This window comes from Agelaius phoeniceus, chromosome 4, assembly GCF_051311805.1.
Source record: "Agelaius phoeniceus isolate bAgePho1 chromosome 4, bAgePho1.hap1, whole genome shotgun sequence".
NCBI lineage: Eukaryota > Metazoa > Chordata > Aves > Passeriformes > Icteridae > Agelaius > Agelaius phoeniceus.
The window spans coordinates 26,009,815-26,036,716 of record NC_135268.1 but is presented as its reverse complement, the minus strand read 5'-3'; the positions used below and the strand labels follow the sequence as shown (position 1 = coordinate 26,036,716).

General features: G+C 42.1%; 1 protein-coding gene across 1 annotated transcript; it reads left to right on the top strand.

Moving 5' to 3' along the window:
• Window positions 1-4,730: 4,730 nt before the first annotated feature.
• Window positions 4,731-22,222, top strand: FAM241A (family with sequence similarity 241 member A). Its single transcript, XM_077176579.1, has 3 exons — window positions 4,731-4,953; window positions 5,367-5,698; window positions 18,513-22,222. The coding sequence occupies exons 1-3, from the start codon at window positions 4,731-4,733 to the stop codon at window positions 18,756-18,758; spliced, it is 801 nt and encodes a 266-aa protein (XP_077032694.1). The 3' UTR covers window positions 18,759-22,222.
• Window positions 22,223-26,902: the final 4,680 nt, after the last annotated feature.

Sequence of the window (26,902 nt, the reverse complement as noted above, 5' to 3'; positions counted from 1 at the left end):
ACTACCACATGAGATTTATTTCAACTTCCAGATGAACTGAGAGAAAAGTCTTATTACTATGGAACATAGCAAAAAAAGAACTGCAAAAAGAAAAGGGCTCTATTCCCGTGGAAAACTGCTGGAAGCACAAGAGCTTTGTGAGTAGCAGTAAGCAGCAAACTCTACCCATACTTCCCACGTCCTGAAGTAATAAATAAATAAATACCCTGCTGTGAATTTGGACTGTCTATACATTTTCAAAATATTTTTTGCCTGCTCTGAGCTTATACTGCAATGGAGTAAACGCTTATAAAAGGCTCATGACAAGATAAGAAAATCAAAACTCACTTCTGAGGTGGTAGCCAAGAAGAAAGGTAATAAATCACAAAAGATCAGAGCAATTGAAGTAAGCAAATTTAAGTTTTAAAATTTTGTTTTGAAAGCCTACTAATTCCAATAGGGTGGAGGTAAATATTGATCATTCAAGCAGGCTATGCAGAAAATCAGCCTCTCATCAAGGAAGATAAATAAACCTCACCTAAAAATAGAATGAAATAAAAAGGAAATTTTTAGACTTGATAGCCAGGAAAGAGCCTTTTGTCAGATTTTTTATAATGTGGAATAATATCCAAGGGAAATGGCAGAATTTACTTGAAACGTTTAAAATATTACACTGGCAAATGCATTAGAAAAGGTACTACAGAAAACCACCCTGCAATGCCTAGGAGTGCTCCAGGTGACCTTTTGTAATAGAACTTCTCTGTTACTGTTTTGCTTCTGCCTTTCTGAGCCCCTGTATATGAGCCCATGTATATTTTGCTTTGACCCTTAAATGAGATTTCATGATACATATCAACTGTTGGAGAAAGATATTGCTAATGTGAAGTGATCTTCAGTGTCCTTTTGTCATTATACATGGAAGAAAAAGGAACCAAATTAATTGTTTCATTTCATTTTTATTCAGTATCCTTTAATATATTTTCATGTTTTGAATTCCAATTTCTTCCAGTTCACTTTGTATCCGGTGCTGGAAAAGCCCTTTCTTGTATTTCTTAATATTCTTGAAGGATCTAAGGAAATTACAAAATTTAACAGCTTTACTTCAAAAATCCATGTAAGAGCTGCAATGACCATCATAAGCTGCATGGTCATACTAGACAAATTGTCTGAGAGTTTAGAGAATTTACTTATATTAACATCTGGAATATAAAGTAGATAAAACCCATCAGAGAGTTTGAAATGTTCCATTCATCAGTAAATCCATTATACTGTATAAAACTACATTGACCTTTTACCAGTTATGACAAAAGTTTCCATTAACCGAGCTTTAAAGAACCTCTGTTTTTTCCAAGCCTTTTAATATTTAGATGAACTCTGGAGATTGAAAAGATTTGGATTAAACTGTGCAGTCAGCAATCTGAGTGAATCTCATACTGAAGTCAATTACATCTGTTGGATGCATATAAAGAGGGAAAAAAAGTTTTGGTTGTTTTTATTTCATTTTTTTTCTCTGAAGTTCTTCCTTCTTATTAAAGGAAGTTAGCTGAGTTGCCACTGATAGGAAGTGCCAGATAGCAAGCTGGTGAGAACTCCAGACATCCACTATATCTAATTCCTGTTCCTTCTGAGTCTCCACAAGAATGAGTTTTGTGTTGGGAATAGCTCCAAAGGCTTGGTCTGGAGCAGATGCAGGCACACAGACTTGTGTCTGTTGAATTGGCTGGTTTATGGTGCCTGATTTTAGGCTGATGGTGGCTGTTTGTGCCAGCTTTCTACCAAGTGGGAGAGAGGACACACAGTGCCTGCCCTGGTATAAGACCTTTACACACAGTGCTAATCCATCAAAAATGTTTGACCTGATTGAAGCAGGAAGGAGTCTGTGTGCTACATGGCAATGTCCTTTTCCATCTGGAATTAAATGGCCAAAACCTGGTTTTGTTGTATCGTCAAACCACAGCCTGCACTTCGGCAGGCTACAGCTTTGCATGCATGCCCTTAGGCAGGTAGCTGGGATGGGCAAGTCCTGAGGGCAGGAGCAGCTGATGTCACTAGAGAGGGGGCTCACTGCCCTGGCCATGACAGCAGCCTAAGACATGACTGAATGCCACGGGCATGAAAATAAAAGTCAGGGTGAATGGGATACATTTCCCTGGGCAACAAGACCAACAGAACACCCTGTGTGACTCAGCTGCATGTGATCCCTGTGGTAGCACACCTTCCTCTGCTGCCTTTAAAATACTGCTCTCATTACCCAGCTGCACCCGGGATCAGGAAGTCTCTGAACCTCAGACTACTGGAAGCCACAAGAATACTCTCAAGAAGTATCACTGCAGCATCTGTTACCCTCTCCTCACCACCTACTTGGCTTTGGTCAGAGCCAAATAGAGGGAGTTTAGTCCCACTCACTCCAGCTGTGTCTGTGTTTGCAGCCTAGAGTGGTGTTTCAGCAAGGCCAGAGGGCTCAGCCTCTCCTGCCTCTCAGCAAAGCTGCAGCATTCAGTCTTCCTCCAGCTGCAAGCACATGTTTTTCACAAAACCCCTTTAATTACAGATTTTTGGCATGAGCTTCTGACTCTCCTTAGTGGCCCACAAATAATGGAGTTATGCAAAGTGAGCTCTCTTTATTCCTTGGGAGATATTTTTTCTGTACACGCATTTACAAATCAATGAGAAGTTGCCCCATGCAAAACAATTATTTCAATTATTTTGCAGAATCTGCCCTTTAGCTTCCACCTCTGCTTGGATTTTTGTGGGTTTGGTTTTTTTTTGGCACGTTGCTTTTTTGCCTATCACTTAAATTACAGTGAGATTTATCCTTGCATTTTCTAAAAGTATCACTACTGGGAGAAGGCACTGTCAGAAGATCAGCCATGTCCAGAAGGCTTTGGGGAACTCCCCTCAGTGATCTTGAAAGGAAAGTTGCTAAGTTATGGGAATCTCTTCTGATGACAGATCCTTCAGCTTGTGATTACATCCTTACGAAGCTACCAGACACTTCCAAACGTCAGGAAAAAATCCAAATCAAATTTCAGTAAGACAAAGAGAAACAATCAGAGCAGTTTGCAGCAGCTCAGCTACATTCACAGACCCAGGCACCGGTGCACAGAGCACATGAAGCCTCAGAAAGTTCACCTTGAGAAGAGCTAAAGGTTGCCGTGAGAGCATTTGCTATGAAGGGGAATGGGTTTCATTAAGGTTAGCAAAGTTGCACAGGTTGCAATGGTGAATGCATCCTAAGAGAACTCAGTGAGGGCTTCTGAGTCCCTGTTCTTTCCCTGAGCACTGGATCCCAGAATTGCCTTCACACGAGGAGAATGTCAGGGAGCCTGAGGCAGTTCCACTGCACTGAGTTGCTCAATGTGAAGAAGCAGTCAAAGGCTGCCAACTGCAGTAGGAAGGAGTGTGGCTTTTTAAGAAATATGACAAACTTTCCTTCACTACAGAATTAATGGAAGAATCTTTGTCTACGGGGAGATAGCATCAAACCAATGGGACTGCAGATATGTGAGGAAAAAAGAGCAGCACCAAGCTAGCCAACATGTTTTAGTACTCCTGGCAGGATGGTTACTGCTCCCCAGGAGGAAGTGAGGTCAGAGGCTGTGCTGTGCAGAACAGTGGTGGCTTCAGCATAAACTTTTCCTAAAACATTTCTAATGCGTGTTTTTGTGATACACAACCCAGCAAAGGTTTATGGATGTAAATTTACTGAAAGGCTCACTGAAATAGACACCTAATCTATGCTTAAATTAAGGCTTTTTTTCCAGAGGGCTTTTACAGAATGTCGGTACTATGTGTGACACTTCATTTCTTCACAAATCGCCCACAGAGCAGAGAACCTCGGGGATGTTTTACTACACTGCTGCTGAGCAGTCATATTGTGCACAGAGATGTATCACCACAGTGCCTGGTGGTGTAGTCCATAGGATTTTTTCTCATGTCCAGGAATTTTGCATGCCAGCAGGACTGCAATAGTTTATGGTCACTGTCTAAACAGTGTGATATTTCTTCAAGCTTCTCTCTGTTCCTAAGAAAAAAATACTAACAAACAAATGGGTCACGGATGGAAACTCTGGTCAAGCAGTGAGTCAGGCCTTCAGGGAAAACTGCTTTTGGCCACCCTGCACTTTGGGGAGAAGATTGGGCCAGTTGTTCCATCAGGATGAGGAGCCACAGTAGAGCAGGGTGGGCAGAGCCGTGACCCCTTCTCCCAGTGCTCAGTCCCAGCTGTCTCCCCGTGTTGGCCCTCAGCCCCTGCAGCCAGACTGAGGGGCCTGGCAAGTGCAGTGGTTTGTGTATTGCCCCCCACTTATGAAGAACCTTTGCTTGTAGCCTGAAGGTGTGACTATGCCACAGCACACTGAGTGGTTTTTGCGATGGCTTTAGGTGTGCTACAAACAGCTACTGCTGTTTATTGCCCAACAGTAATGACAGGAAAAGCAAACAGCAGGTAGAATTTGCTCCAAATGACAGTGGGATCCACACCCAGCCACTGGAAAGCCATATAATATTAATCCAGATGTCTGATTTCCTCTGAATCCTGCTGTTAACACAACCTGTTAGCACCTCCACTAATTGCTTATGGAACAAAAACTGAGCCAAGGAGACCAATGCCACCAATAGTGCATGAACTGGATGAGGAGAAAAGATGCATAAGGATGACAACAGTGATCCCACCACATCTGGGGAATGCCACACATTGAAATCTGTGGTTCACTTTCAGACTCTGTCCTTCCTGTACTGGGGTGGACAGCATGGATACGGCGTGCAGGGCTGGCAGGAGTGAGGCCTCTCTACAGAGGGAGGGTGGTGCTCAAAGCGGGAGCCAGGCACACCCTGTGCAGAGGCACTTCATTAGCAGAGCATCGGAGAATCCCTTGGAAAAGAAGACCACTGAGTCTGTTAACCCAGCACCGCCAAGCTCACCACTGAACCATGTTGCCAAGTGCCACATTACACATCTTTTAATACCTCCAGGTATGGTGGTTTCACCCAGGCACCCTGTTCCAACGCTTGACCAACCTTTCAGTGAAGAATTTTTACCTAAAATCCAATCTAAACCTTCCCTGGCATTGTCTATACACTAAGTCTTATTTTCGGGGTCTGCTGTTGCGTTTCCTTCTTCCTGGTGTGTATTAGTTCCTTTTAAAGAACAGAAGACACGATCCAAGCAGCTTCGGAAGAGCGAGGCCAGTGTTTCCTCTTTCCCGAGGGAGGAACAGAGAATGCCACATCTCACACTTCCAAGAGCAGCCGTTCCTCCCCAGGGACACACCGACGAGGAATGGTGCTAAAATTAACGCTTTATTAACACCTGGCACTTCCTGCTTTGAACAAAAGCTTTAGAAATCGGCTGCTCGGGGTGGTTTATTTTTCGCTCCAACGAGCAGCGAGCGCCCGCCCAGCCCGAGGCGGGAGCCGGCAGCTGGAGGTTCCCCGCCCCGGGCCCCCCATCCCCGCCGCGGGGCCGCTGCCAGGGGCCGCCCCCCGCTCCCGCGGCGCCGCCCTCCCTCCGTTCCTCCCTCCGTGCCGCCGCTCCCCCGGACCCCGTGACGGCCCCGTCCCGCCCCGGCAGGCGGGAGCGCGGGCAGCGCTGGGTCCCGCTCGGCGCGGAGCAGCCATGGGCTCGGCGGCGCAGCTCCCGCCGCCAGCGCCGCTCGGGGAATGCGAGCGGGAAGCGGGGGCGGCGGCCGCCCGGCACCGGCGGCGCCCGGAGGAGCAGGTGGGTGCCCGCCCTTGAGGGGTCTGGGAGGGCGGGCCGCGGCTCCGGGGCTGCCCCCGCCGCCGGGCGGCAACAGAAAAGCAGCCACGCTTCTGATTCCTCTCCCGTGGCGTTCCCGGTACAGCCCACCCGTGCGAGCCGCTCCCGGGTAACGCTCCATTGCGGCGGGGCTTATGCAACCTGCGTGGGGCTGCCCACGCCTGGTGCTGGGGTGTCCCGCCTGTGGGCCCGCCTGAGCCTCGTTCTTCCCTCCGGGACGCTTAGTCCGCCCGGGGGAAAATGGGAGCAGATGTACAAGGGTAGTCCCGGCACGGCATCCACATGGATCTCCTAGAAATAGCCAGGGTGCTCTTGCCATCCCCGGAATTCCCCCCAGTAGTTCAGCTCTTGTGTGCGTTCACTTGAGTATTTTAAGCTTTTAGTCACTATATTACTTAGGAGACGTGATATACTGTAATTGGAGGAAAACACCAACTCTTGTCTGCTTCAGGATTTATATTTTTTATGGCATGGAAGTGGGCTTTTTGCTTAGGAGCCGTTTTCCTATTGTTAGCTGTAAACTGCCTTTCCAGGCACTCTTTTGTTTTGTAGACAGCATCGTCCCGGTGTTTAGACAAAGGCAGTGCTCTTAATGCACCTTTATTGATGTTTCATTTAAAGGAAAAAGGAACACAACCTTTTTCATGCTCAATAGTAGAATGCAATGATCAGCTCTGAAATATACTAGCGCTCATGATTGCACAGGGGCGAACAGAGCTGCGGGAGCGCATCCATAAGTAATTTCCGAATGGTTTTGATTGCATTAATCATTTTTGTTGAAAATTCTTATAAGATGCTCTTCAGTTAACCATAAATGAGCCATGTCACAGCTGAGATCGTTTAATACTGGAAAGTGTCTGGTAGTACTTGCCTGACATGACATCTAGAAGCGGGCCGCTTTCAAAGATTCTGGTACTTGAGAATTCACTTAGCCACATTTACGCCACGTTTACGTAAGTCAGAGCATCTTCTTGCCCCTTTCTCTAGAAAAATGGGGCAGAGCAGAGCACATGCCCGAATGTAGGGTAAGGACAAATGCACCCAGGGAGGCTCAGAGTTCTTGCTCAGTCCATAAGCCCTCCTGCAGGATGTCACAGGAGGCAAGCAAGGAATATTTGCTGGTTCTAGTTGCTCTCCTTCCTTGAAAGAGAGGTCAAAAAGTTGCATCAGATCATTTCATGCATTACTGTGTTCAAACTAGTTGTAATTCCTCGCCATGGAGCTTTTCCCTGCAGTTTACAGCTGCTTCTTAGCGACGGGTGTGTTGTGGTTTCAAGGGGTGGTGCAGGCTGAAGAGCTGCCTTCAGTGGTGCCTAAACACATTTTCAAATGAAACTGGTAAATGTACTTGGTGCTCACAGCCACGCTTGGCTGACAAATTCTCTTTCCACTTTTCTCAAGCACAGGTAGTGATCCTGGACCTTTTTGACAAGTTGAGGTGTAGCAATAGGATAATAGAGATTTTAAATATGCCACAAGGAAGGAGAAAATCCTTCCTGATTCTTGGATATGTTTCACTGTCATAGCACAGAGTAGTTTTTCTGCATACTGAGGTGCAGTCAGCTGGGGAAATAATAAAGTACATTTGGAAATAAGAATTATCACTTGCCTATATTTAATATACAAAGAGAATTAAAATATTGAATAAAGTATCAGTAAAAATAATTGGATAAATATTTTATTTTTATGTGTAGGGAAGACATAAGGACACAGGGAGTTGGTGGTACCTACACTTGCTGCAAACTTTGACAGAAAGTCCCAGATTCTTTTGTTCAGGAGAAGAACAAAGTTTTAGCTTGATTTGGAGGGGCTCCTGTGTCACCAAGCCTTGTAACTCTCTGTACCTTTTTTGCTTTCTTGAGTGTGTTCAGTTTTCTCTCAAAATAATCCTTTTCGCCCCCCTTTTTTTTGCTCTCATGGAGGAATTGTTGCCGACCTCTGCTGTTCCAGCGGGCGGGGATCCTGTTTCCAGGCTAGGTTCTTACTGGAATCTCTGGTGGAGGCCCAGCGCTGTGGCTGTGTTTGCTGAGGGTGTTTGCACTGCCAACACAGGCTCTGGCCCTCAACCTGTGTTTTCCTGTTCCGTGCCTCTCCTGAGCTATGTACGCGTGCGCCACTTTAGTCATATGTGCCATGCAAAAGAAAGGAGCCAAAGTCGGCTTTGCTGTTGGTATAAATGCTTATTTCTCTCATCAGGTGTGAAGTGAAGCCTGCATGATAGAAAGTCCTTTGGCCTTTTTTGAGAGGGACTTTTAGGTGAGGATCTGGTGCTTCAAACCTGGGTGTGATTTGGTTTTTCCCATTTCCTGCAAAATAAACACAGTTTGTTTAAGATCATACCTTGTAACAGAAAACTAAAAGAATACCTTCCTGACAAGCAGGACCTAAGTAATAATGATATAGTCTTTAAATTTATTTTTTTTTTTTAAAGAAAGAACACCCTGTAGGAAATAAATCAATTAATGCCAAACCCTCTGGCTTTAATTTTTTATTGAAGCTTGTTATTGTGTCAGCACTGGCATGCTTAATGAAATTACTGACAGGTACATTTTTGTATGGATGGTTACATATCTGTACATTCCGAATGGATGGATAGGTAACTAAATGTTATACATAGCCTTTGAAATTCATTATTGCAATAGACTGCAGAATTACCTACTTCTGTGATTAGATTTGAAAGCTGAACTGGATGATAATTTGATTTGTGTACTTTGTAGGTTTGCATGCAGAGCTAATTACACCTATTTTAGTCTTCAATGCACTGCAGGACCTTGGTAGTTTCTTCCACCTCTCCTGTATTGCAGTGCTGGGGTTCAGCTAGTTCTAAGTGAAAGCACCCAAAGATTCAGCTGCTCCTGAAGCCATGGGAGTAGGTTGCTGCTTTGCCCCTCAAGATCACATTTTTTTCCTAACTGTTGATAGCTATTAGTCAGACACATCAATTGTCCTGTATTTTCAACATCACTAGAGATAAGGACCTCAAACCTTTTTCTCTAACCCACTTCCTAAAATAGGTTAGCCACTGTCACAGTACTGCATTGTAATCTCATCAACACCTGTAAATTAAAACTATTAAATATGAATAGAAAAGCATGAGCGTGTATTAATAAAAGTTGATGCAGAAGTCCTGTGTTTGCATCGCCTGCATCCTGCACATGCCCTACAGCAGGGCACGAGGTGGCATCAGTGGGATGCACAGCCCCTGTCTGTCTAGAGGGACTTTGGAGCCACGCTCTGTGTCACAGTGGAGCTCCTTCCGTACTGACAGCTGTGGGCAGTTCTGTGTCTGGGCAAGAGTGGGGTTTAGTTCCTTGTAATCAAAGTTGAAGGCAATAAAAAAATTCCCAGTTGCTTCAATGAGGCCAGGATTTCCACGCTGGTTTAAGATACACAGAATCCACAGTGCTGTTCAAGTGTAAAGCCAAGGCTTCTAGAAAAAGTTTAAGTTCAGAGTTAATACGTGATATGTGTATTTACAAGTAGATTTATTAGCGTAGACTATCACCTTTTCATTAACCTGAGTTTGTAAGCCTTTGGGATGTTTTATTATTATTATTTTGAACAGTGTTTTATGGCTGTACATGGAGTATTTTATCTTCTAATCGATGGCTTCAGATTTAGAGGTGCTGTTACAAAAGGGCTTTGAGAATTGAGAATTTTGTTGAGGAGGTATGGGTGTCTCAACTAAGTTCAAGCCCTGAACTTTTTGAATATCTTTACAGTATCACTAGTATTTCTCCAGAATTAGGAGGATGAGTAGAAGGAGAACGAGAGAATAATATCAACAGACCTGTGGTATGCCTTGTGTAAAATCTTCATCTTCCACTGTTGGGTGGTTGTGTGCTGTGTTGCTCAGAATAGCATAATTTCATAAGTCAGTAATGATCAAGAATTATCTAAAGTACACTTGTATATGTGGAACTTGCAATGCCTAAGGCTGGAAACCTATTTCTAATTTATTCTACACTGAGATAATCTGAAAATTGTAGGTTTGTCCTGCTTACAGTTGTTGGAATTTGTTTCCAAAAGTAGTCATACTTGACAAGGAGGACTTAATCCCAAATTTGTTCTGGCTCTACAGATAAATGAACTCTGTTGCAGAGGTTTGTAACAATAAAATAATATATGATAACTTTCTTAAAAGCATTATTAAGTTTTCTGGGGCTTAACAGCATTTGAAGAAAAAAAAACCAACCCTTCAAACATACCTACAATAGCTAGGATAATATACTCTGTTTGAATGATGGGAAGATCCCATTTTCTTAAAGAAAAAAATTTTCTGGAGACAGTGAATAAAAGTAGCCTCCCCTTAAAAGGCAGAATTAACAGCTGTTGCTTTTCAGCGTGCCAGTGCATTTGATACCACACTGAATGTACAGGAGTTGCAAACCGTTGTGCTGAGTCAAGCTGACCAGTTTTAGTAGGGGACCCTGATAAATGAAATCCAATGGAAATTAAATGTTGCAGGTGTAATGAAAAGATGGATTAGACACTGCATTTGATCTAGGCTCTATGTAAAATTGCAGTACAGATGGGATCAAGTTTCAGGGACAGTAGCAGGAGCAGGGAGTGTAAGCAGCATCCTGAAGTGGGGGAGTGAGGCAGTAGATCTTGACATGGGGGCACGCAGGTTTCCTCTCCCATGGACCCTCCTGTGCCAGCTTCCTGTCTTTCACACTTTCTCATCTGGTCCTCTGATTAGTGGGGAACTTACTCGTGAAATTATGGGACATTTTTTGTGTTGATCAAGGGAAGCCTCTATTCTTTTAGAAGCTATCTCTGTTCCACCCGTACACAAGTTAAAGTATCTGGAAAAGCCTTTTCATCTCTTTAACGCAAAACTTCTCCTGATATTTCAGAGTTTGTTCCAGCAACTGTTGATTCTAAACTTGAGTTGCTGTAAAAGCTGGCTGAAGGGAATCCGGTGCTGTTGCTTTTCTTATGTTGTTGCTTGTTTCTATAGAAACATCTTGTCTCAATTTTATAAATGATTTCTAGATTCTTGCTGTAAAATGAATGTTAACCCAAGCTTTGGTTTGCAATCTTCTGTTTAAACTTCCTCTAAGTATGTAACTTTTATTGATAACTGCTATAAAGTACTTTTGGTATTAAGAATTTTTCTAGTTTTCTTGCATTTGCTTCTTTTTCCCAGAGGAAGAAGTTAAACTTAGTTTGTTGTCTTGTTTTTCATCTGGAATTGAGGGGGGTTTTTTTCCTCATTTCCAAATTGATTGATCTTTTCATAGTTAAATACCAGATTGAAATTAACCTAGAGAAATGAAGCTGGTTGGTTGGTTGGGTTTTTTTTTTTCTCCAGACAGTTGAAATTAATTTTGTTATTTTTGTAGTCTGTTGGCTCAATATCAAGATCTTTTTACTGCTTACGTTTACGAGGTTAAATACTGATTGTTAATTTTACGCTAGCTAAAGATGCAAAGGGAGACCGGTCTTTTCCTGTAGCAAAGAGGAAGAAAATGAGAGAGACATTGCCAAAAAATCATTTGCCCTTCTTGGGCAAATTTCACTTTCTTTTAATTAAATGTAAGATATCATTTAAGTACAAGAAAGCAGAGTGAGATCCACCTGAGATCAGGTGCCAGGTGTTACCAGTCATAAAACTGTTTTGCATATGTGGAGGAGTAGGAAACAGAAAGGCAGCCCCCACCCGGCCAGTGCATCAGCAGGGCTTGTGCTGGTGCCCTGCAATGGGGTGAGGCTGTGCTTTGCACAGAGAGCAGGCCACCAGCTGGGAACCTGCTGTTGGCTGCAAATCTCCAGAGCCTGTCCATGGCAATCCACTGGGTGGTCATATGGCTGAGTACCAGCGAGATTGGATCATTCCTTTCTTCAGGACTTCCATGGTTGGCTACCCAACTATTAAATATCTGTAGCTGCAGGTTGGCTGGTGTGTCCCTTTCTGCACCCAGATAAGTTGGTCTCTTATTCTGGAGGGGAGAGGACTTGTGGTTTCTTCCATCCTGGTCTCTGTCATCTGCTCACTTTCTTCTCTTTTATTTTTTTTCATTATGAGTGGTCCTGAAGTATTTTCAGTTTCAGTTTTCATCTTCTGTAAAAGATAACTCTGAGGCACTCTCTTCTGAACATTAACATCTCAACTTCGTGAAAAATGCTCCTATGTTTTTGAAAGTAAGCTTGTTCTTAAAGTCATATCTCTCTGCCTTTTTTGACATTTAGGTGTCTGTGGGCTTCAGATAGCAGACACACCACCTGTTCCCTGGAGTAAAAATAACCATGACTGGAGTAAAATAGATAGTGAGCAGTTAAATGTTTCAGGGAAAACTTCTTACTTGGAAAAAAAAAGAAATGTTCAGAAAAAAGAGAAATGTTCAGATGGGTGTGTAAATGTGATATCCCTGCATTTCTTTATTAGAGGGTTGGGGTTTTTTTAATATCTCATTCAGAAGTCATCTCTGCATTCTTTATTACAGTGGTTTTTTGATGTCTCATTTAGATGTAATTAAACACATGCTTGCTATGGTACTCAAAAGTGATTTCTTTTCTCTACAGTGTGGAAATAATTCTCTTAAATATGCCATTCTTTTTCTTTCTTTTATAACTATACGTATGATGAATTGTGATCAGAGGCATGTCACACAATTTAGAGACACTGCTGCTTTTCTGTGTTGGAGATGAACATTGTGTATACCTTTTGTGTCTTCTCTCATTGCCTTCTTTGCCCAGCAGCACTTTTTTGACTGTAAAATCATAAGCTTTTACATGGAGCGTAGTTATTTTCCCAATTCATTGGCCTTTTTTCCTCTGTTGTTGGAGTTCAATGTTTGTCTAATGCCCTTTCAGGCAGTAGATGCAAGAAAAGAGGCAATTATAGACTTGTACTCAGCCTGGTGCTGTTGTTAAGTCTGTGGTGGGAATTTTTCAGGTTGTTTGAGCAAGAGAAGACTGTTGAGGCTTCTTCTATTCATTAGGCATGACCAAATACAAGAGCGCTACTTGGTTTGCTTCAATGGATCTTGTACCTTCAGAGTGGTTGAATGGATTTATTTTTCTTAACATCCTGAATCTTCATGTGGAGCAGGTTCCTTGTGTTCATCTATTCCCTCCTTCCACAAAACAAAGGCTTTTGTACTTTATCCAATTATTTCACTCAAGTGAAAGTCAGTTACTTGGTCGGTCTTTTCCACACACACAAAAAAATCCCAAACTAAACACACCATCTTAAGATTCTTAGGCTAAGTGTGGAAAACCGTGGATCAAGCTGCTGCTTCAGCAGATGATATGCCTGGAAAAAATAACTATACCCATTCTCCACACGGCCACATCAGGGGTGAGCTCACAGAACTGAAACTTGTGGTTACTTTAGAGCTGTTCAGTCCTCCCAGCAGAAAAAATAGATGTTAAATCTGTGCTCCCATGCTCTTTTTTATTAGAAAATAACTTCCCATGTGTGTAGGGTAGTTTTGTGCCCCTCTTGGATCCATTTGTGTTCTGCATCCTCCATAGGCTTGGCAGACTTTCTTGGTGTGATCTGCAAATGGTCAGGGGCAGGAACTGTGTGCTCTCAGCAATTTGAGGGGAAAAGACCATAAACTGGCTACATTACACATAGCAGATGCAGACAGGGATCAGTCATAGGCCATAGAGAAGAGTTCAGTGCTAACTTTATCCTTCTCTCCCAGGGAATAGCATATGACTCACTGCAAAGATGGCTTCTTTCTGGGGGCAGGATGTTCTGATGGGATCTCATGTTTCACTGCCTGGTCAAAGCACCCTTTGATAGGAAGGGGGTAAGTAAGAAAAAGATTGTCCCATCAGGCTGGTGTGGAGCAGCCTCTGCTCGTGACAAACCATGTGCTTTCCTGAGTTTAGGAAGCAGTGAGTTTCAGTGAATGGATGGAAGTTTGCCATAAGCAGGGGTAGTTAGTGGTCAGAACACAGGGAATTTTGTGTTGTGTTGATGACAAACATAACTGGAAAAGCCACAACCGGATGTTAGTTGGGTTCAGTAGGATGAGGTAGGACTTTACCTTCTTTGTTGTTTTAAAGTTAGTCAAGGAAAATACTCAATTAAATGGGAAATTTTTTTCCAGAAGCACTTCAGGGATGAGGGAGCATCAGCTGTTCTGGAAGCAGACAGAACTTGGCACTTAGTAGCTCCTCTGTGACCTCCTTGTAGGGTTTCATCCTGAAAAAAGGTGATTTTATGGCATCCTGCATCACATCTGTGAGGGCCTGTCATGGTTCTCCTTGAAGCATCAAAGCCCCTAAGCTATTTGACCTTAACAGAGGGGAAAACTTAGTTCCAGGTTTCAGTCTAAAAGCTTTTCAGAGTTTGGATCTTCAAGTTCTGACTGACTCCCACTGCCAGTAAACAGTGGGAGACAGCAGACCATGGCTTTGCTAATGAAAATGTGTCATTTTGAACAGGGAGGGAAATTTTAAAACACCAAACATCTGAAAAGACCAGAGGAATTGATGGGAACCTGCAGGTACCAATGGGTTTGTGAAGGACATTGTGCATGCTGAGCAGTGGAGTGGATCAGCTGCTTCCCTTTCTGTTCTGTACGATAACTCTCTTTTTATCTTTAAATAATTTAAAATAAAAAATTAGAAGCCATATACAAAATTGAGTATGGAGTGCTGCAAGCACTGGAGGCCCCCAGCACAGGAAAGACATGGACCTGCTGGAATGAGTCCAGAAGAGAGCCATGAAGGGGCTTAGAGATGATGAAGATGCACCTCTCCTGTTAAGACAGGCTGAGAGAGTTGGGAGAAGCTCCCTGGAGCCAAGGCTCCAGGGCTCTATAGAAGGCTCCAGGGAGCCATTATAGCACCTTGCAGTGCCTAAAAGGAGAGAATTGGAGAGGGACTTTTTACAGGGGCGTGTAGGGATAGGACAAGGGGGAATAATTTCAAACCGACAGAGGATAGATTCAGAATTCAGACTAAGTCATCCCAGTAAGTCTAAAATAAAATTAAATTGATGTAAAATTAATTTAAATTACAGTAAGAAGTAATTCATTACATTAATTTGATAAGAAACATTAGATTAGGAAACAAATGCAATCAGCATTTCTAATACATTCTGGTTTAGACTTATTCACTTAGGAAAGCCTTGTTCTCCTTTCTCCTTCAGGAATAATATCGTATGTGTATATTTGGTGAGTGTCTTTTAGCCAGTTGGAGGAAGGGGGAAAGAGGATTCTTGTCTGGGAGGCAGTGCTGCTGTTCCTGTCTTTTCAGAAGATATTTTGGGCATATATTAATCTATATCAATCCATCTAGATCTCTGGCTGCACTGCTGTTTCCCCGTCCCTCTGAATTTCTTCACTCCTGTGTTTGCAAGAGTGAGGAAAGGCAAACAAATGAGTGAAGTTGAAGTGGCCCTCTCTTACATTCCCTCCTGAGCTGTAGCAGATGAAGTCTGGGAGTGCCCCCTGCATGGCACTTAATTATGGGGAGAAGAGCAGCTGGGAAAAGCCTGGAAAGCATGTTTTCTCTGGGGCTAGTGCAGATCAAGAAATTCCCTCTGCTCCCTCCTGATACACAGTCGATTCTTAGAAGTTATGAAACCTAGGCTGCGTTCTTGAATTTTAAAATAGCAACTTTGCAACGGAAACTTCGGCTTTTACGCGAGGAAGCTCTGGTTTTGCAGAGGCAAGGGGGTGAGCTGCTCAGAATGGGTACATTTCTCTCTTCACATTTTGTCTGTTATGGTAGTGTCTGTCTAGCTTCAGGCTGATTCAGCAAGATTAGTATGAAAATAGCCCTATGAAAATAGTTCAGTAAAAATTAAAGAGTCAGCTGGGAACTGTGTGTTCACTGAAGGCAGCCAATTTCTAAAATTGTTTAGAAAAGTATTTTTTTGTCGGGAAAAAAAAGAATTTGGTTCTGAGGTTATGATTTGAGAGCTATGGTACATACATGGGGCTGCATGCCATTTTACTGTTGCCCTGAAAGTTAGTGAGAGAAATTTTAGCTGCAGTACTGAAGCTTATTTATAATTCCTTAGCAATTTGGAGTATTGTAACATTACTGGCATTTGCCCTAATCCTGTTTTAGCTACACCTCTGAAAAAAAGTATTTGTCCAGCATGTGAAATATTACACAATAGTAAAGAAAAATATGCCGTCAGTGTTTTGTGACTGATCATCTGTTCTCAGCTTCACTTGCTTATTGCTGAGTTGCCTGGAGCAAGATATACTTAGCCTGAATTAACTGAAGCAGACTTTGAAGTCTTGAGAATTTCCTTGATCATTTTGAAAGGTTTTGTAAGCTATTGAAAATATTTGGAAAAATAACTTGACACTTGTTCTGTAGTTAAACATACACTTGTCAGTCTCTGTGCCTGGCAGCTCCCTGTGTCTAATCGCTTTGGAATCCATGAATCTACCCTTGTTTGAGAAGGTGTGGGAGGGGTAATGAAAAAATAAAAAATACCTGGACAACCTAAGTGAGGTGGAATTTACTGTGTTTAGTTTGTTTAAGAGAAGGTGTGCAACTTCTTGCTGTTAGCTTATCGAAGCAAGCGGGGCTGCAAGTGCAATCATGTGTCCTACAGCTCCTCATAGCAGGAAGGGCGTAGTTGGCATGAACACGTGTGGTTAATCCTGCTTAGCCCAGTGGGAGCTGCAGGAGACCTGCAGACCTGTGCCTGCTGGCAGCCTCCTGGCCAGTGCTGCACTTGCTCTGTGGGAAGGCTTCCAGGACCTTGCTGAGTACCACTTACAAGGGTGAAGAAGTGATGTGTATGTTTCCCCCCTCCTGGTTGCTCTGGCCACGGCTAGAAAATGTAGTGATTTCTCAGCTGTTCTCTCAGAAGTGGTCTCTGCATTGCTTGCTGTGAGCTGTGCTCTGATCCTCTCCACCATCATCTGTCACATGCTCTCTCTGGTGTCTGCATGCAAGAAGCAAATAAATTTATTTTCCCTTCTCAGCACATCCCTTCTCTTTTCCCCTAGTTGTTGTGGTCAGTATACACTTAGGCTAAGAGTCTATTTGTCTCCCTGTGCTCTTTGGGAATGGAGGGATAAGAGTTCCATTGTGTTCCCAGCCCTGCCAAGTTTACAGGGGCTCACAAGGGGTCCTGCTTCTCTGGAAGAGACTGATCTTGAAACTTTGGGATTATTGATGAGTCAATGTTTCTTTGAATTAAATTGAATTAAATAAAGCACAGTTAAAGCTAATATGCTGAAGAAAATCCAGTAAGGGGGAGAAAACAACCTGGGCCTGCAAAGTTGGCTGAAAAGAGGCGAGAGTCTGTCTGTACATACCCTCCAGTACTGCAGTTCTCCCCGCTCAGGATGTTCTGTAGAAGCACAGAAGGAGTGAACAGTAATGTGTTCATAACTAATACTCTATTTAGGCTTTCTGCACCTGTCCCTTTATGAGATTCAGTACTGAAGCTTAAACCAGACTCTTTATGAGTAAGCAAATTTAAAAAAGAAAAAAAAAATCCTGGTACTTTCAGCTGAGGGACTGTTGGGGTTTTTCTTCCAGCAGCAGCTGTAGGGCTTTACCCAGAGCATTCAGCCAGTAGGTTCTGCATGGTGGCCTAAAGTCTGACCTAGAAACACAATACTGGCTTCCGTTGGTCTTTGCTGTATGTTTTTCTGTAAGAATGGTAACTCAATTTATTATTTGCTCTCTAATGGAAAGCCTGGCACTGTTGTGAAAAGGAATTTCTATTTCTCTACCAAGACCAAGCCATAGAACAAGGGATGCAGAATAGCATTCATCCTTAAAGATGGAACATGTTTGCTTTGAATCTGGGAGTAAACTAATTGCACATAGAGCTTATGGGCAATTTGTAGGACCTATTGATCAGTCAACTGAATTATTTATGAGTACCTGCTGTATGTGTTTTCACTGCTGCCTAATGGAAGCATTAGAAGATTCATGTTCATCATCTTGAAAGCATGTTTGCCCTGTCATACCCAAACACAAGGCAATAAGGTTTTGTGCAAAGAATCTCTGGACTCTAGGGAAGAGAGATGGGATTTCAAACTCTAATCTAGTTACAGTTTACATGGTGAAACATTCCTGTTTTCTGCAGTGATATTTACCTGTGGCATCTTCATTTAAAGATGGATCTCTGCCTTCCTGTGTATTTGCTCTGCCTTTTTTTATTTCACAAAAAGTCCAGAACTTGTTTCTCCTTCCCTTTGCTTTTTTATACCACCACTTTACATCTGTGCCGACCTTTCATCTGTCTTCCTTTGTCTGACTTGTATGGTTTCTTACACCAACATTGGGACAGATGTTTGTCACTTTCCTGGTGAAATGCAGTGCCCTTCTTTCAGCAGCGATTAGCAGCCCTTCAGTTCCCTGGCCTTCATTGCAAAACACTTCATAGTTCATGTTTAATAGCTTGATATCATTCTTGTAATTCTGGAGATGTTCTGGAGATAGTTCAGCCAAATCTCCTTCCTGGAATTAGAGACATCTCATTCCATTGTGGTTGCCCTGACAACCACAGGCAGGTTGCACAGACAGGTAAGATCTATGACCTGCAGGAGAGCTTTACACCTCCTCTAGAGTGGCATCTGGAGGGGAGGGAGGCTGTCATGTATTTGTAGCACCACTTCAGATGTCCCAGGTTTGGACAAATTACATCCTTAGCATTGTACCAAGGTCACAAGTTATGTAGCATTTTCAATTTCTTGATTTAAGGAGTAGATTTATTGCATGTGTATCTTAGTTTTATGCATTCAGATAGAAACAGATGAGAGACTTGTTCAGAATCACAGTAATAAAATTGTACAACATATTTTCTCTTTTTGTCTTCTGCCTACAGGTCCACCAAGAGCAAAGGAACCACAGCACGGAACCTGTGATAGATGACTACAAAAAGATGGGAACTCTGTTTGGAGAACTAAACAAAAGCCTTATCAGAATAGGCTTCACAAGGATGTACTTTGGAGAACGGATAGTAGAACCCGTGATAATTATATTCTTCTGGGTTATGCTCTGGTTTCTTGGCCTACAAGCTCTTGGACTGGTGGCTGTTCTGTGCCTTGTCATTATTTATGTACAACAGTAAAATTTTATAGATACTGATTGGATGACATATTTCAACACTGTCACTATGTCAGTGGATTTATGTGTTTATGTAAATGGATGGTATATCAAAAGCTGCAGTGCTTCAAATTGCTGGACTTCCGGTGAGGGGGACTAAAATTACATTTCAAACCAAATCAGCACTGCCCTACTGCATCTTTTAGGGGGAAGAAAGGAGATGTTTGTAATGTAATGGTGTGAAATATACTGTTTTCTGCGCTCATGGGGCCTTAGCCAAAGGACTGGCTTTTCATTTTCCCTTCCACTCTCCCCATGATCTTGCTTTGTATAGTGAAAATTTCATGTCTGGTTTTAAGAGGACACTTGTGTGTCCTCTTGTGCTCTGTTTCACTGCTGAGAGGGCTTATGTGCTGTTTGTTCCCTGAATCTGCATAATTTGTTAGTGTTTTGCTGAAAAGCTAAATCTGTGCAAGGGAGATTTGGTAACAAACCTGCATTTGTAAGATGAGTACAATTTCCAGACACAAAAGCAACTTTGGGTAAGGTAGTTTATAGTAAGCTCTCCCCCAGGAAACAAGCTGTAGCAGCAAAATGCCCTTATACTAATGTTAGTGACATCAGACAAGACTTCAGCTGTTGTTCAGGAGGAATTGCAATCCTACATTGGCCAAGCAGTCTAGTGTAGCACTGCGTTGTTTTTTGGAAATGTACTCAGCTCCTGCTGCTATTTTTCTTTCTTTATTTTTCGTACTTGCTCTTTCCCCCAGCCCTCCTTCTTAAGATAAATATTTGGATAATTCATGGAGTTTGTAGGTAGTTCCAGCTGCAGTGTTGGACACTTGCCATTCCAGACAGCATGAATGTTGTCTGCTTCCTCTGGGTGGTGTGACAAGTGGCTGAACAACCAGATACCAGACCAGATCTCTCAATGCTTCCCACGTTTGCTGCAGTGTGGGCCCACACAAGCTAAAGTTTTGTGCACCTAAGCCAACTCGACCTGTTTCCTCATGCAAGGCAAGAATGGAGTTGAAACCAGGTGGTCATTTTATTTAGTAGTCTTAACTGGTTCCTTTCCATACTAGGCAGCAAAAATGCCTACCTACAGGTATATGTCACACACAGCCTAGAGAATAGGCTATATAGATTCAGGAGTGGGTGCAAAATTCACTCCCCTCCCCAGCAGCCACTTCAGGGGTGTGCTGGGTATATCCAAGTTCTCTTCTTTTTCTGAAGAGAAACAGAAAAATGGGACAGAATCTTTACTACTTATACTTTACTACTGCTGCTAAATAGGCTACCAGTTTAATATTTGTTGTACATTACTCTTAGCAAGAAACTTAATTGCAAAAATTATTTCATCTGTGGTAGAGTGAAATTACATATTTGCTTAAAGAGATGTAATAGGAGATGTGAAATTTACAGAAAATTACTCAACCTTTTGCAGTGACTTTTTCCTAAATGTTTTTACAACAATAAATTAGTTGAAGATGTTGTCTTATTCAAAGACTTTTAAAGTTAAGGGAGGGTTCTCTGTAGTCCCATTCCTGCAGCTGTATTCTCAAGTCCAGCTTTTTGCATGGATCATTTGTCTGTTAGGCTATTTCCAGGACTCCTGGCCCCAGTTCTTATAGACTTTCCTGTTAGGAAAATTATTGTTATTTAGGGCAGTGAACATGAAAGCCCAGCTCCTCTAGACTCTTTTGTACTGAAATGCCATCTCTAGATGTGTCTCTGTGCTTTTCTAATGAGCAAGTAGTGTCCTTCTGTGGAGGCAGGTCACCTCTCTGGATCTTCAGATGACCCTGCATGTGGATTCAGGAGGCTCTGCTGAAGCAGCAGGACTGCAGGACTGAGGCCCAGCTGTGTAGTTAGATGGCAACCTGTGTTGATTGGCACCTGATTAAATAGTTCTGCTGGTGGCAGGGAAATCTTGGACAGCAAGTACAGGCTGAACTCAGAGCCAGGAGCTCTGTACTCAGAAGTGCCTAGGGGTAAGCTTTGGGTTTGTTTCAAGCCCCCTATAAGGAGAACATCTGTTTACATCTTTGCAGATTTGTATAGCTAGAATGATGGAGTTATGTGTATTCTCCTCCTGTATAAGGGCTGTATTACAAAAGCATCCTGTTGTTAAAAGTAAAAAAAAAAATCCTTTCTTTCTTCCCACAATCCAGTTACTGTACAGAGGATCTCATCTAATTCTCTTCATCCCGTAGCAAGAAGTGTATCTGTGCTACCCTTGTTGCAGTAGTTCTGTTGTGTAAAGGTGCTGTGCTGTGAGATGGCATGTGGTATTTCCTTGAAGTGGTGATTGGGCTCTGTACATAAGGAAGGGGGAACAGTGAACCACGGGTGTGACCAACAGCCTCAGTGAGGACATTGTTGATGTGCATGTGGCCTTTCAGTGTGAGCAGAGCTGTGACTGTTGCACTCATGAATTCAGTTCAGTTGCTTGTTCAATGTTCATGTTTGTGTACGTGTACTCTGGGGAAAGGTAGGGTAGCTTTGGGGCTGATACTGTGTTTAGTGGATGTCTTAGGTGGTTTTTCTTATGGGTAACTATGTCTTGTCCTTTGCAGAAGTTTTGCATTTTTAACAACCTGAAAAAACAGTGCTAGTGGTGTAAGGTTGGCTTGAAAATGGGAAAAGAATGCATTGCATGGATAATCCCCCTCTCCTGTTTGGTTTCATACATTCCCTTGTATATAACAATTTGTACTGAAATGTCTGTCCTAAATTTTGTGCTATTACTGTACTATCCCCCTCTCGTTTGCAGGGAAGGCAGGAGGAACTAAGGAAAAGGGGGAACTGGGATAGAATCAGACATAAAGAGTGGAAAGTGGAATGCGGTGAAACGGTGCATATGTGCGTCCAAAGAAATCTGATCATAAATGTGTGCCAAAAGTGGGGGGGAAATGGGTGAACAGTCCTTGCTTGTGTTCTTTATTCCATCCAGAAGGCAAAGGAAGCACCAAATGTTCAAAGGATGTCCCTAGCTAAAAAAGCAAGAGGTTAATTTTTAAAAAGAAAAAAGGCAATTTCACAGTTGTCTATATAGTAAAAATTGATAATGTTATTTATGCTGTTACATACTATTATTATTATTGATAGAACTAAAAGCACCTTTATGCATCTGTGTGTAGGACTGTATGAAAGAATTGTCCCTTAAATCTCTGTTAAACCACAACAAACAATATAATTCCTGTTGGCCAGTGTTTTCCACATTACAAGCGTTTTACATAACCTCCATTTTTTAAGGGATGGACTCTTCAGTGCTGTTTCATGCCTGCCAAATGCATAAATGGTTGAAAGAGTGTGTACAGAGAAGCTCTGCAGGAGAATCTTGGAGAACCCTGTTGGCGCTGAAACATCATCGCATCAAAGCTGTCCTTATAAAAAGGAAAAATCTTATTTCTTAAAATCTCTGTATTGAATGAAACCTATGGGAAGCACTTTGTTACTCTTTCTAATAAAAAATATTTCCATCAATGAGATCTGTGAATTCTTTGTGGTGTTCAGAGTTACTTGGGTCCTTTCAAAATGTCATGGTAGGCCCAGATAAAATAGGGCAGTGTTCAGATATCCACTGAAATCAGTTAACTTGCAGCTGGTGGAGGAAAAACTGCAGTACAAGAGCTGAATAGACTGCATCAGGTCTCTGTGGTTGTATGCAGCAAGTTATGCTAAACTAGAAGAAAATAAATAGTAGAGCTAGATGTTAACAAATAATGGTAACGTTATGGTATGAAGTAGCTTCTATTTCACAGCATATCTATTTTGTATTCAGAGCAATCTCTGAAGGGAACCAGATGTAATCAGGGGTGTGAAAAATCCTTTGAAGTGACAATTGCTGTGCCACAGAAAGGTTTGGGTGTTTTCAGTTGGTTTTTTTTTTAGATACACATAGAACATTATGTGGTTCAAAACAAATCTGCCTCAAGCTGTTGTTTTGGTTTGCTTCTGCAGGTCAGAAAGGTGTTCATTCTGCTGCATCCAGCAGACACTTCAATGTATCTGTGTTGCTCAGGATGCTCAGTGAGTTGAAGAGTTTATGTTTTTTTTAAAGTAGCAAAATTGAATTTTGGTCCTTTGAACTGTTATTGAATGTGCACAAAAGAAACAAGGTTCATTCCTGAATAAATTCAAGCCTTCAGGTTTTATTTCAGTTAAAGTATCTTTTTCAGGCCTTTTATAGGGTGCATACAAATTCAGAACAGCCTGGCTTTGACTCGGATTCTTTCCATCTTGGGCTTTACTCTAGGGTTTAGGAACTTAGCCTCTCCCCTCTGCCAGAACTGACAGCTTTATCTGCTTTGTCCATTCCTCCTTTAACTCTGGCATTTCCTTCTCTAGGGGTGTTCACTTTGAGCAGTCTTTCTCTGTGCCAAAGGTTCAGGCTTTTTCATCATTCAGTCTTATTTAAAGCCACCTAGACAGAAAATCCATTTTCAGATTGGTGTTTTATTTGTTTTACTGTGTGCCTGCTTAGCACTAGAGGGGAAAAAATAGAGGATTTTCAAAAACTGTGTGTATGCTGGTCAGTCACTTCTTTTTTACAGTGCTTTTCTGCTGGTTTAGATGATGGTTACCAAAGTGTGATTTGCATTCACCAAAGAGAGCATTGCAGGTGTGGAGGGTAAGGAGCTGTTGGGAGGCTGGCACCAGGATTTTGAGAACAGGCAGGTCAAGCAAGCAGCACGTGGCTTAGGGTTGTTTCAAGCTTATACAGGCAGGTGGACTTGTAGCTTCCCTTAACTCCTGCCAGTGCCTTGGTTGCTTCCAGGAAAATGAAAAAAATGAATGAATATTCTCTGAATGCATATAAAATCATCAGTGTTCCTTCTGCTGAAGAAATCTCACTCTGAAGAAAACTGAGCTTTCACCAGCTCTGTTTTTCACAGAGGAACCAAAGGGAATGGGAAAGGGGAATTGGACTAATAATAGTGAGTTTTAACTTGCATGCAAGCTTCCGGTGTTTTCAAATTCTGGTATTTTCCAATCCAGATAATATTTATGTCTTGTGTGCACTTGTCACAAGTCTTTATCTCCCCCCAGCCTATATATGTATTTTTTAATTAGTACAAAAGTGAAGCTGCTGTGATAATATATGGTTTTCCCAATTTACTGAGAACTACACACCCTCTTTTTCCCCTCAAATGGCAGGAGGGTTGTGGCTGGATTAAAACCCTTCTGGTGACAGGAGCTGCTCTTGCTGCAGCCTCAGGGTCACTGTCTCCTTCCCAGGGTACAGAAGGCTGCCAGTACTGTTGAAATACCTGGAGTCCCAGTGGCACGGATGGGGAAGGACTGTCATACCACAGTCCAAGGGATTTGATCAGGCAGTGTTTGAGACAGAGCTGTTACAGAGTGCTGTGTCAAGATTTTATGTTCTTCTAATGAAATTTAATTAAGCCCCATTCTTCCTTGGCTTGTCCTGGTGCCATCACCTTGTGTTTGGAATGAATGTTGCTTGTGGCAAATTGTTCTGCATCTGGAACCCATCTGTGTGTCTAGGCATCTTTCAGTTGTATCATTTACTCTTAATTGCATTTTAAAACATTACAAGGGAAAAGGACTCATCTTCCAGTCCTCATTTGGATGAGGGTTTAATTAATATCTGTGAGAAGGGAGCCAAATTAGTCTCTGGCACACTGCTGAGGGCTTCCTTTCAGAGTAAAAAGATGCTAACTGAGGTATGGGGGATGAATGTACAAGGTAGATGGATTGCCATACTGTCCAGAATGAAGGGTAGAAAGTGGCCATTCTTCTGTCCTAGTTCACAAGTTAATTGTCTGGGTTTTATTGTAGCAATCTTCCCCAAGCTAGCTGGAACATGATTCCTAGGTGCACGAAATCTGTAACAAGGAAGTGAATTATTAATTAAGGAAAATTCTTTGTCAGCCAAAATCCTTGTCTGTAACAGGAAGTCTCTTCTTGACTTGAATGAAATTTGAGTCAGTGCTTTGGCTTATTCAATCTTCATGTTGAATATTTTACCTGTTTATTGTTTTAAACCATTTTTTTCATTCATGTCCAGTCTAAAAGCTGGTAATATCAGTCCAAAATTCTTGAAAGCCACTGCTCTGTCAATAGCTGTGACCGGTGGGGCTGAAGGTAGCCTGTGAATATGGAATGGCAGGTCACAGGATGAGACTGATGTGTCTTTAATGCTACCTGGCTGGTGTTACAAAGCCTTCAAGCAGATTTTGGCATTTCCTTTGCTGTCACTTTCTGTATTTATGCATCTTGTTACATGCTGAATGAGAGCTTGCATTAGCCAAGTACCTGATTTCCTCTGACATTTCTCTGAGCCTGTTCTGTGCTGCTGAACAGACTCCACAGATCTGGGCACCCCCATTGCTGCCCTCTGCTTCCTGCTAAGAGTGGAAATACTGCCTGGCATCCCACTGTCATGTCCTCATCCTAATAGGATTAGGAAAAGCATGATGATGTAGTTTTACTGAGGCAACAAACATTTCTGTGCCTCTGAATCTTCCTGATGCCGAAAGGGGAAAAAAATTAACAGCTTTGAGTCTACTTTTGATGCTTTGTAGATCAGAGAACTAAAGGCATACAAGTGTTTGAGTAATTTTGATTTTCATCTTGCTTCCCCATTTTTGTCATTCAGTTTGTGATTAGAGAGATAAGACAGTATCTGGCTGAGCTCTGTTAGCAGTAGAGTTTAACTTGGCTCTTAGTTAACAGGGTATTCAACACATACATCCAAATTGCTGTATTTTTTACTTTTCCTTCAGAATATCTCAGAATATATATTTTTTTTCTTGTTCTAATGAATGAGCTTAACTTTTTTTTTCTTTTTTTTTCTTCTTTTTTTTTCTTTTTTTTTTGCTATTTTCTTTTGCTTTTTTTTTTTTTTTTAAAGGAAGAAAACCAAGCACACTTTGGGGAGCCTCTGTTGCTTGCTTTGGATATACCTCAGTGGTGGTGGGACTGTTGGACAATTTAGTGTTTTGAGCCTCGCTGTTAAGACGTGCCTATCTGTCAGCTGAGCTTTACCAGCTGCAGGGGAGGGGGTTAAAGTACAGTTAAGACTGGAGATTAATCTAATTTGCTTGTGCTCTGGTGGCTTTGCTTCAGTTTCCCAGGAGACTAAGCCACGTGTTGTAATGACAATATTTTCCACAGAACTTTGGAAACTGAGCTAAAGATCCTATAAAACAGAATTGGGGTCTTCATTAGTAACTGTTCTGCCATTAATATTCTGTTCTTCCTTTGCTACTAAAAAAAGTAAATTCAGTGCATTCTGATGTCCTCCACTTATTTAACCCCTCTCCCACCTTTTCTGAAACTTCTTTCTTGATTGCCACCTTTCTTTCCTGTGTAATACAGACACTAGAGGGAAAAAAAAAAAAGAAAAGTTTAGCAATTCCCACTTACAAGGCACTTGCTTCCTGTTTAGAAGTAGTGCAGGCTGACTTTTCCTTCCTAAGTGCTTCAGAGTTCTCTGGGGAAGCTCAGAATCTATTTAATTCAGAGTCATCTCTGCTCCTGTATGAAATGTGTTGTTTCTTTTTACTTGTTTTGATGAGTAGCATTTAAAAGCAGGTTTGTGACTGAGCTTACTGGGGCCTGCTGCTGAAAACTCCCTTTGAGTCTTCCCAGTCATTTTGTGGTGAGGGGGCTCTGGACAAATTATTAAAGAAGAATAAGAGGACAAGAGCAGTTGGAGCAAGGCAAAGAGTTGTACTGGGGTGTGGGAGATGCACTTTCCATTCCAATTTGAATTCAGCCCTAGGGACTTTTTCAGAAAGCTGAAAGCTGCAAAATCATTGTGAAGATTCAAAGGGAGTTTTCAACCTCCAGTAACCTTCCCTGTAACACAAAGTCATGAAGATGTTTAGTTGTCATGGGACCTGATAAGATGCAAAGTTTTTTTGGAGTTTCCCATAAAACAGTGGAAGTAGTCGAATCTTTTATTCCCTTAACTTTCAGCACTGTTAATGATTTATTTCCTGCATTCCTGGTGTTTGGGTTTTTTCCATGTTTGTAGTCAATGAATATTAGAATTAACTTTTGTCTTCTGAGCTCTAACATTCTCTATCTTGACATTTTTGCTCTATGTTTTTATTCAATCCATTGTCATTCACAATGAGCTGGAAGCTTGTTAGATGCTGCTGTTGACAGGGGATTTCTAGCCCTGCCCAGAAA